Consider the following 11,193-nt stretch of genomic DNA (forward strand, 5'->3'; position numbering starts at 1 on the left):
TGGCTACTAAGTATTGTACCTGCAAAATTATTTGATTTTAATGGAAAGGTAGAATACTTACTTGATCAAGAAAGGCCAGTATACAGTGACAATGTTTTATTTAAGTTCTATGTACATTTTAGACATCACATGAAATGGATTAACTTGATCACTCTATGAAGCTTCAGACTGAGGCAAAGCTTCTTGATAAGCCTGAAGCGCCAATTCAATATATCCAGCTCTCTGTACTTCTGTCTTCACAAATGTCTATAAGGAAATAGATCCAGAGGAGTTAGCCATGTTAGTCTGTAGTAGCAAAATCGAAAAGAGTCTAGTAGCACCTTTAAGACTAACCAACTTTACTGTAGCGTAAGCTTTCGAGAATCACAGTTCTCTTCATCAGATGCATCTGACAAAGAGAACTGTGATTCTCGAAAGCTTATGCTACAGCAGAGTTGGTTAGTCTTAAAGGTGCTACTGGACTCTATAAGGAAATAAAATGCCAGTGAAGTAGCTTTCAAAAGGCTAAGTATTAGTTCAACATGTCATCATGAAATAGTGAAACCAAGCTAAAGTTCTAGCTTTAATTGGTAATCACTTAGTGAAATTAAGCAGATTGTTTATGAAGAAAGCTCTGACATTCAACTCAGTAAGTTATACATATGAAAACTTTGCTTTTGGAAAGGTTGCTTCAGATCTTTATACCACAAGTTACTTCCACCTTAGCCCAAAGCTAAGTAAAGGCAACAATAGCTATGTCACCATAAGATATTAATGTATCTTAATAAATCTTAATTAATGAATCTTCTAAACATCTGGAAGCAGGAAACTACATACCTTAATTAAATCTAATCCTTTGAGATCTTGCTCTTGCGCTTCTCTTGCGGATTGGCAGTCAGGATGGAGCATGTGATAAAGGGTGACTAGGCTTGTAGCATCATCCAACCTGGAAAAAGTTCATTTACAGTAAGTGTAGATCAGCTAAGGAAGGAATGCTATTCAAAATCAGCCTAAAATAAAAGCCAGCAAGTAAAAACGATGGGATTTATATTCAATTGTATGGTTTTGTAATGTTTCAGTACAGTTTCTCCATTCAGGTTCACAGCAATCATAAATATCAGGTATTTCCCATTTGTTTTTATATAATTAAATGCTTTATAAGCCTCAAGTCAAGCTTAGTATGTCAACTGGTTTGTGTTTCAGTGCATTGCTTTTTCACTATCAAAGAGGTCTATGCTCACAAACCAGAAGACTGACAGTGCAGACCTATATATAGTTACTGCAGTTTAAGTCTATTGTATGAGACTGTGCTGTGAGTTTTGCACAGAGTTCTGTAGTTACACGTTCCTTACAACATATACTTAATCCCTTCAGTTAAAGAGACCTGCCTGCAATGTGTATGAATTCTTCAGTTTTACTTAAGCCACTTGTCAACAGGTTTAATACCATTAAATAACAATAGCAGCTGTTCTTCACCTTTAGGAGACCACATGTGATTGTCACTTGAATTAGGACTGAAAGCTCTACAGTCCCCATCTATAAGTTATTTGGAAATTTTTCCACTTAGTTCAATGAAGTTTACTCTCAGAAACTGTTATCCTTAATCAATTTCAAAAGCCATATGTAATAAGAAAAATTAGTCTGCAGGAGAATGATAGCCTAGGTGTGCTGAACATAATATAGTGCTGCCGTACTTAGTAATTGGATGGGAGACCTCCAACAAAGACCAGGGTTACAAAGGCAGGCGATGGCAAACCACCTCTGATGAGAGCAATGAAAATCCCGCCAGGGGTCGCCGTAAGTCAGCTATGACTTGAGGGCACTCTCTACCTACACTCTGGAACAAAATCATTTTTAAAGGTATGGATGGGGCCCAACATTATCAGATACAGCTCTATACAAAGAGCAAGGGTAACAAAGGACTTGAACATGGCCAAATCAGAAGTAACCAATGGCTAGGCCATGACCTCATTTCATGTAGAAGAATGAGAAATTAAACAATTAGCTCATACCATTAAGCACAAGACAACAGCTTAAAGTTTAATGAAAGCTGATTACAGCATTGTTTCTAATTCAGTTTTAAAAACAGTACTACCCAATCAATGGAATAGATGGCTCATCATGAACCACTTAATACAATATTAGTACAGGAAACAAGTAACATTTTTAGCTCATCAGGCACAACTTACAAATCCCTTTGAATCATGTCCATCAGCAACCCATCTGTCCTCTTCCTATTTACAAGGTACCATACCATTCCTCCAAAGTGTCTTGTAGAACGCAGGAGGTCATACTTTGCATGCTTATCAATATCCTCATATGTCCGTTGATGAACCTGCCCAAGAAAGTTGGAACTTCAATGTTACCTTCCTGGATTTAAATATATGTAGTCATCTCAGCAATACCCAAAATACCCTTCTCCAATGCTAGCAACTCACCCTGATGTAGTCAGGTGAGTCTGGCTCAAATTGCACAATGCAGTGATCAAGGAGCTTTTCATGACAGTCCTGAAGAAACACAGTCTAAAACAACAAGAGTTACTGTATTTCAATCCTTTCTAACTCTCAGCAAAAGAACCAAGTAAATAAAAGCAACATCCCAGTTTTAGGCAACTGCAAATCAGTGAACTTTTCTTCCAGATACACGTAAGGAAAACATTTTAAACCAGTGCCATAACAGGATGCTAGGAAATTCCATTTAATTAAACTATACTACTGCTGTTCAATTTGAGGCTTTAAAGCTGACATTTGGGTCTATAGTAGATGGGCACAAATACAAACCAAAGTTTGTCACGAACCAAGCCTGTGTGTGGTTCGTGAATTGGCAGTTTGTCGGAGCCCATTTCTGATGAACCTCAACAAACTTTAGGCCTGGTTCGTTTCGTTCATTTTTTAGTTTGTCACTAGAGCTGTGCACCCCCTCGGGTTTCACACTTTGGGTTTACCAAAGCTCAAAGCAGCACTTTTCTTGCCGTTTGCAAATGTTAAGAAAACTGTAGCTTTCTGTAGCTTTTGCCTGCTGCTTTTCAGCTGATGGGAGGGGGGATCCCCCATCAGCAGAAAAAAGCTGCCAGCATTTGAAAGCAGCAACACTTTTCTTGCCCAGCAAGAAAAGTGTTGCTGTTCCTGCCGCTTTTTTCAGCTGAGGGGAGGGGAAGGAGAGGGGTCCCTCTTCTCCCTGCCCTCAGCTGAAAAAAGCTGCCAGCAGCTGATGGGAGCTGCTTTCAAACTCCGGCAGCTTTTTTCAGCTGAGGGGAGATCCCCCTCCCATCTTCCTTGCAAGGGACAAAAAAAGTGTTGCTTTCAAACTTCCTGCCCTACTTTTTTCACTCATGGGAGGGGGATGAGAGGGTTTCCTCCTCCCTCTCCCATTAGGAGAAAAAAGCGGTGGGGCCGGAAGTTTGATTTTTTTTGTTGTTGTTGGCAAATGCGAACAGCTAGAAAAATGCTGCGGCTCGTGCCGCTTTGCCAGTGCCTAGAAGTGATGAACCAGTTTGCAAACTGGGTAAATTCATGGTGGTTAGTCGCTTTTCACGAACCACCATTTTCCTGGTTTGTGCCCATCTCTATAGCAATCATATTTCAGTACACCGGTTAAGAAAATACAAAGACTTTGCTCTTTTGATGATTCTGAAGGAAAGTCAATTTTTTAAAAATTACATTATTTTCCTTACAGGTAAGTAACTTGCTAATGGTAGGAAAGGCTAACTAATATTTTCTTAATTAGTATTTTCACATTTGGAAATATTCTAGTGAAAAAGTGATTTCAAGACGTTGATCAATTAAAGGACTTCCAGCACTGAAGGATCCAGATTTACAGCACATTAATACAGAGTTCTAATGAGCATTTGCCTAAGATAGTTCTAAAGGAAAGCATTTGCCTTTAGGGAAAAATACTAGTTGGGGATACAAACTGAAAGAAAAGCCACCTGCTTTTAAAAGAGAAATTAGATTGGGATGCCAATTGTAAGATACCATTGTATGTAAGCAGCCCATGTGGCACAAAGCCCTCTACCTTGCCCAGTTTCTAGGGGGAGAAATTACACTATTTGTGAGCCACCAAACTGAATACTGGGCTTGCCAAGCGTCTCCCCTCACCCCACAAGGTTTTATCTCGCAAGGTGAAATGCATATCCATAGCTACACTCAAGGTGAGTGACTAAATGTCAGTGATTTGCTTAGTGTAAATTTTTGATCTGTAATGGAGGCTTGATTTATTTTCCATCCCAAAAGTAGACCTTAACTTCCTTTCAATTACATTAGAAGTACTGACTTGCAGCCCGCCACCCCTCTCAGCAAAGTATGAATCTTTTCTCCAGCCGAAGGAACCTTCTTTCTGCAGAAGTGGAAGGCAGTTCCTTGGGCTGCAGAAAGGCTTCATGCTTTCTGATTCGGAGTGAGGGTATAGGATAAGGCCCAAGCCAGCCAACAGTGGTTCTCTTAACTGCCACATTTCTTTACAATACTCTGGCTAAGTTTTCCATGGCTGCAAAGATTTCCCCACACACAAGTTATTTTCCTGCCTTCCTGCTCCAGCAGCAAACCAAAAGCCCCCCATCTTGTTACGGGCGGGGGGGGGGGGGTTGCCCTCAAAACAGGAGTTCGCAGGGACATTTGGACCTGCTACTGGGGGGGAGGGGTCATGTTATGCAGGTGAAAGTCTGTGGAAACAGTCTGGATTCAACCTGTCACGGCCTTCTCTGGGGAAGAAGATTTGTATCATCCTGTCCTGTTCTTCCCAAGTGGCCTTGCGTAATACCCCATTCGTTTCTCGATTTATATGTCACACAGTCATATTTCAGTTGGGTAGTGGTATAGTGAAAATTAGCAAGGTGTTGATACAGTGGCAAAAGGAAAAATGACAAACTGAACAGGCATGGGCTTGATGTTATGCATGAGAAGTAAATTAATGACTTTCTCAAGTCCTGTCAACATATTTTACCGTAAGGTTTTCATTCTTGAATAGAGGTGAAGGGATAATGTCACGGCCTTCTCTGGGGAAGAAGATTTGTATCATCCTGTCCCGTTCTTCCCAAGTGGCCTTGCGTAATACCCCATTCGTTTCTCGAACTACAATGAAACGTTCCTGAAATGACATTTTGTTAGTAGTGCTGCATTCTTAGTCATAGTTAGTCATTAATTCTTTTAACTTGTGAACCTGCTGCACAGCAGTGAGTCTTAAATTTGCACTCTCTAATCCCTCATGCTACACAATATTTTTTTAATTCAACAGATGCAACTATCCATCCTGAAAGTGTAGTCAAAACTAGAGCTGCCATTTTAATCAAACAAATGGATCATTTAAGATATTGTGTCTTGATCAAAAACGTTGGTGGGCACTCCTTAGCCTCTGTTGGCAAGGAAATTTTCCCTTTTCTTGCTGAAGTTCAGCCAGGGAAACAAATTCCCAGGCTTGGAATCTCCCTCACTCACACAGCAAAGCTAAAATTAAATAAAAGGAATTGTAATGAATGTATAAAATACAAAAGATTTTTTAAAAAGTTGTAAGCATCCAGTGGATTGGATCCCATTGCTCTGTGGTAGCACTTTCCGTGAGCCTAAAGACCCTTCCCCCAGCAGAAGAGTCTTGCACTAGCAGGGGGGTTCTTGTGCCAGAGAAACGCATTGCCATTCGTGGAAGAGATCTACAGGAAGCAGTCCCAATATTATTTTTCTTCAAAAGTCTTATGTTTATGCTTAAGGTAAGTGAATAAATCTCAGGGAATTAAATCAACTAAGATTTATTTAATCTTATAAACAGCCCTAATTCAAACCTATTTCTCAAAGGACCTGTATCATAGCCCTGCACTAGCCTACTGCACATTAAGCCATCTTTACTTTTAAAAAATGAAATATAAATTATTTTTGACAGACTTGAAATATTTAGCCTCCATTCTTCCTACATGCCATTGTGTATTCCCGTTGGGCATTGTTCCCTTCACATTTGTGTTCTTATATGTATAATAAATTGATGAAAACTGGGTATTTTCAAGTACAGCTTCAAGTACAGTGACATTACAAATCAATCAGTCTGAGGTTATCAGATAGGTCATGCCATAACAAAATGCAGTGCCGTTTCAAGGTAACTAACAAGACTCACCCGGTGCGAGGTATCATATGTCAAGTCTGTAAATACGTATTTGTAAGGTTCAATTCCATCAAGAATCTTGTCTTCTGATAGTACATCATTAATTGGGGCCCGCTCACTTAATACAGGTGGCATTTGCAACCTCTCTCTGGCCTTCTCAACAGCTTGCCTTGTAGCCTGAAAAAAGGAGGGGTAGTTACAGCAATGAAATGCCACTGAATCATTTATGTCACATAAACATCTTTAAAAAGAGCTTACCCACTGTGGTAATAGAAGGTCATGCAAAAAGATACTGTAAAATTACTAAAGTTGTTTCAAAGATGTGGAAGCAATTACGGGTTAACAGCATTGACATTTTAGTGTGTGTGTTTTCTATTCATTTTTGTTAGAAGGTAACTTTTCCCAGTTTGGTAAAATCAAAATACTTGACAACTGTTTAAACATAATTAAAAAATACAAAATGCTTATATTATAGAGATTATCATTATACCCAATCATAAACTGGCTGGCCTCTGTATAGATGGTCCTTCAGAAAAGTTTGAGGTCTCTAGCAGAATCCCAAGCTATGCAGAAACTTAAAGAAGAAAAAACTTTAAAAACCAGCCTGATGAGCACAAGTTAAGAAAAAAGAACTTGCACAAGCCTTTAAAAGCCACATCGTTATTTTAGTGATACTACTTATTTGGCAAGCAGGTTTTGAGCAATGGTTCAAGCCCTTAAGAGAAAAGAATCCTGGAAGGGAAACTTCTCAGGGTGGCAGTGAGATTTATAAACTGTTATTAATAGATTTTTATTGGATGGGTCAATATATATTCAATTTCAAATACAAATACATTCCATTTCAATTCCCCTGTGTATATTTCCCCACCCCTGCCCTCCCCCCTTTTCAATGACTTCCAACAGCACTCCAACCCCCTGTTATTAATAATACCTTATTTCTATACTAAAGTTGTTCTTTATATCTTATCTTACTTAATTTCTTTAAAACCCCTCGAAAGACCATAATTGTCCCTTAACATCCCATTTCTTTTCCATATATTTTTTCAACTTTTTCCAATCTTCCAAAAATGCTTCTGGATCTTGCTCCTTCAAATTTCTTGTTAGTTTGTCCATTTCAGCCATGTACAACAATTTCCTTGTCCATTCTTCAATTTCAGGTATTTCTTCTCTCTTCCAGTACTGAGCATATATTATTCTAGCTGCTGATATCATATAATATAACAATATCTTATCATTTCTATTAACATCTTCCAAATGCAATGATAATAACAACATTTCTGGATTTTTTGCAACATTATAATGAAGTATCAAAGACATCTCAGTACATACTTTGGTCCAAAAGTCTCTAGCCTTACGACAAGTCCACCACATATGAAATAGAGAACCTTCATGCTCCTTACATTTCCAACACTTATTAGATATCTGTTTGTTGGCTATGGCTAATTTTTTTGGTGTTAAGTACCATCTATATAACATTTTATAGCCATTCTCTCTAATACTGGTACATGTTGATATTTTTAAAGTATTTTTCCATAATTGTTCCCATGCTTCCATCGTTATTTCATTATTACAATTTATAGCCCACTTTACCATTTGCACCTTGACTGTTTCATCTTCTGTAAGCCACTTCAATAAAAATTTGTACATTTTAGAAATTATTTTACTATTATCTCCCAACAGTCATTCTTCTAGCTCTGAATTCTTGATTCTAAGGCCTGTTTTTCTTTGGTCTGAATCAAATAAGTCTTTAATTTGTCTATATTGCAACCAACCATATTCGAATGGCAACTCCTCATTTGGTTTAAGGTTCAACTCATTATCTGTTACTTCTGTTAAGTCTTTGAGAGTTAGCCATTCTTTTCCTTTATATTTTAAGTTTGGGTTGATCACCTCATCTGGTATAATCCAAAGTGGTTTCTTCTGGTCTATAAATTTTTTGTACTTTATCCAAGTCAACAATAAATTTCTTCTCAAATAGTGGTGCTGAAACATTGCGTCCATTTTATACTTATCGTACCAAGAGATTTATAAACTGTTGACCCATCACACAAATCCTCACAGGCTCAGCTTGTACACTATCTATTACTCATTTATATTCATAGAAATACTTGTTTAGATGCTTCAGGATTGCAAATTCTGAGAATAAAATTCCTTTCTGTTCTCTTAATGGATTGTGATGACTATTGATTTACATTATAAAAAACACTTGTTTGCAATATAAGCAAAACAGAAAATAACCACTTTTGCATGATCAGATGTCACTAGATTTAGTCAAATGCCAGGCGCTTGATTACATCTCAATCAATATGAGACTCTCTGATAGGTTTTGATATAGAGGGTTGTTTTGAATTCACTTTAGATGTGATAGGAACATTTAAAAGTGTATGTTCTGTTAGTATTTTGGATAAATTTGACTCCTGATATGGCAATTAATGGGTAGGATTCAGATTGCTCTTTCCATGGGGACAAGGACTTATGACATTGGGGTATAATTTCCCTTCCTCTCATCTCCTATGGCACCCTGAAATGACAGTTCTTGACTGAGACATATTTTTTTGAAACATCTAGTTGCATCTTTAAATCAAATGTTTATAGAAAACTGATCAGGATATACCTCCTCCAGTTGCAATTCTGTCATGAGCTTGTACTTTGGAGGCTCAAGTTCCTGTTTTATGGGCTTAAATATCTTCTGCAAATCCAGCCCAGTCATCTGATAGAGCAGCTTTTGAACTCTTTCATCCATAAAGCTAGGCTGCGTGATATTAGATCTGTTTTCATCTGAAAAACAAAGGCATTACTCCAAACAGCAGAGAAGCTGGAAACATGATTGCTCAAATGTTTATAAAAATGAAAGATTAAGTGTAAAGAAATATAGATTTAAGTACTTCTATTCAACTTAAGTGCTCATTGATTGTGCTTTGTAGAAGACTAAAAATGTCATGGATCCTACCAAAGCAGCCAACAATATATCAAAGAATGTTACATTGAAGGGGGAGGAGGAGACCAGAAAAAATCTGAGGTAATTCTGAACATATAGAAACATGGAAACCAAAGCAATTTCATACTAGCTTAGCCAAAATACATTAGGCTGCAGCCTAAACTCCATGAGCAAACTTGCATGTACTAATAGAACTCTCCTACCTCCCCCTCCCTCTGATGTGCTTCCCATAATCCTGCTCCTGGGTTGTGCCCTCAAAAATAGCACACTGGGTCTGGGGTGGGGGGAACCAGCTGAAACCTCATACAAGCTGAAGTGCTGCTGGCCCAAATGGAACAAAGCATAGAATACAATCCAGTATCTTCATATAGCAATACTATAAAATAGCCAATTAAATTAATAGCTGGCTTTAATTCTGATCCATATGTGGAAGTTGGTTATTAGAGGAGAGCACACTCAAGTGATGCCCTACATATATGAATGGGCTATCCTGGATCTGCTATTCTGTTATGTTTATTGCCAGATAATTTGATTTATTTGTGCGTTTCTTACACACACACACACACACACTTTCTATTGAAACTACTAGAGAAGCAAATGACAAATACAATAAATAAAATAATCTGGTTTTAATTTCATCCTGGCTCTCATCACCTGATTTTTTAAATCCTGTTCATTAGCTGGTTTTATGAGGTTATTATTTTAACAATACCTATTTTGCTACTTGCTTTAATTTGTTTTGCTAAGTATTAAGTCCAGTGCGTTTGCATTACATTTTTCAGTTGGTTCTGGTTTTAAGTGATTTTTTTCTGAGACTTCAACAACAACAAAAAAGCCTGTTGGTTGCAAATTACTTCCATGTAAGCTACGAATGGGAGGTGTATAACTTAAAATAATGTTTCACATATCCAAAGACGGAATGCTTTTGTACGGAGGCAACTCTCACACATGCAGGAGACCCGAGAGCCCTTCCTCCCCCATTCCCATTTCTAGGCCGATTTCAAAGTTAATGCAAAAGAAAGGACTCACCCGCCTCCGAGCCCTGGCAGAGCCCGCGCCGTCCCAACAGGGTTCGGCTCAGGTGCGACCATCTGGGAATGAGAGAAGCTACTAGAGTTCGCCCGCCCTGCAAGCACCCAGAAGCTCCAAGAGCAGCCATGGCAGATTGACCGAGAAGGCTTCCTTTCTTTCCGGATCTTTGCGCAGCGTATCCTGGGTAATGTAGTCCAGGAGGCTACGTAGCTTAGTACAAATCTTTGTCACCAGTCGGAGCAGTGCTCTGCTTGTGTTAGCTGAGATAAGGGCCTGGTGTCACTTCTTTGAATTTTAATGGGTTTTTGAAAATATAAAATAGGTTTATCTAGCACGTAGGCAATTCACATATGCTGTTTTTTAAAAAGTTTCAAGAAAAATATGAAAGCCGCAGCACAAGGCAAAAGAAATAATGTTTAAAACGCAGCAAAATGAAGCCCCCGGATAGGTCACCCTTTCTGAGAAGTGGCGAAGAGAGATGTGTATATGCAATAAAAATGAATTTAGAAAAAAAAAACCCGCTAAACGTAAATCACGCTGGACCTTTGACAAAGCATACTCCTTGCTAGTAATGTGTGTCACATTCTACTTTTACGTTTTCAGGTGTGCACACCCATCATAGGAAATACCTTGTGTAAGTTTCTTATCTTGCTCGGATAAATCATGAACTGCTACTGATTTTTAAATGATAGTTATAAGGTAAAGTCATTACTGACCCATGGGTGGACATCATCACGTTTTCTTGGCACACTTTTTATGGGGTGGTTTGCCATTGCCTTCCCCAGTCATCTACACTTAACCCCCAGGAAACTGGGTACTCATTTTACCAACCTGGGAAGGATGGAAGGCTGAGTCAACCTTGAGCCGGCTACCTGAACCCGGCTTCTGCCAGGATTGAACTCAGGTCGTGAGCAGAGCTTGGACTGCAGTACTGCAGCTTACCACTCTGCGCCACGGGGCTCATACATACAGTTATAGAATCTATATAAAGGTTTGCCTACTTGAAAAACAGAACCTATCTTCTAGTCAAACCTTCCCCTTCCAGGAGGTGCGAGTTCCAGCAGGGAAGGAATACACTGCATCTTTCGTTTATTCCTGTATCCGAGATTCAAATAAATAAGCTTTTTCTACTAGCACTTTCTTTATTGATACAACAG

General features: G+C 38.6%; 1 protein-coding gene across 1 annotated transcript; it reads right to left on the reverse strand.

Annotated features, from left to right (window-relative positions):
* Positions 1 to 81: 81 nt before the first annotated feature.
* MRPS22 (mitochondrial ribosomal protein S22) lies at positions 82 to 10,179 on the reverse strand. The gene is made up of 8 exons (XM_054982389.1): positions 10,034 to 10,179; positions 8,681 to 8,844; positions 6,079 to 6,243; positions 4,921 to 5,064; positions 2,418 to 2,501; positions 2,169 to 2,314; positions 817 to 925; positions 82 to 246 (listed from the first exon to the last, which is right to left on the reverse strand). The coding sequence occupies exons 1-8, from the start codon at positions 10,161 to 10,163 to the stop codon at positions 154 to 156; spliced, it is 1,035 nt and encodes a 344-aa protein (XP_054838364.1). The 5' UTR covers positions 10,164 to 10,179; the 3' UTR covers positions 82 to 153.
* Between the last annotated feature and the right edge of the window lie 1,014 nt (positions 10,180 to 11,193).

This window comes from Eublepharis macularius, chromosome 6 (assembly GCF_028583425.1).
Source record: "Eublepharis macularius isolate TG4126 chromosome 6, MPM_Emac_v1.0, whole genome shotgun sequence".
NCBI lineage: Eukaryota > Metazoa > Chordata > Lepidosauria > Squamata > Eublepharidae > Eublepharis > Eublepharis macularius.

Excerpts from the sequence above, each read along its gene's own strand:
- MRPS22 (XM_054982389.1), bottom strand. The coding sequence starts at position 10,163 with ATGGCTGCTCTTGGAGCTTCTGGGTGCTTGCAGGGCGGGCGAACTCTA. Across the intron at positions 8,845-10,033 it reads CTGCCAGGGCTCGGAGGCGG|ATGAAAACAGATCTAATATC; the intron begins GTGAGTCCTTTC and ends TTTGTTTTTCAG. Across the intron at positions 247-816 it reads AAGGATTAGATTTAATTAAG|ACATTTGTGAAGACAGAAGT; the intron begins GTATGTAGTTTC and ends ATTTCCTTATAG.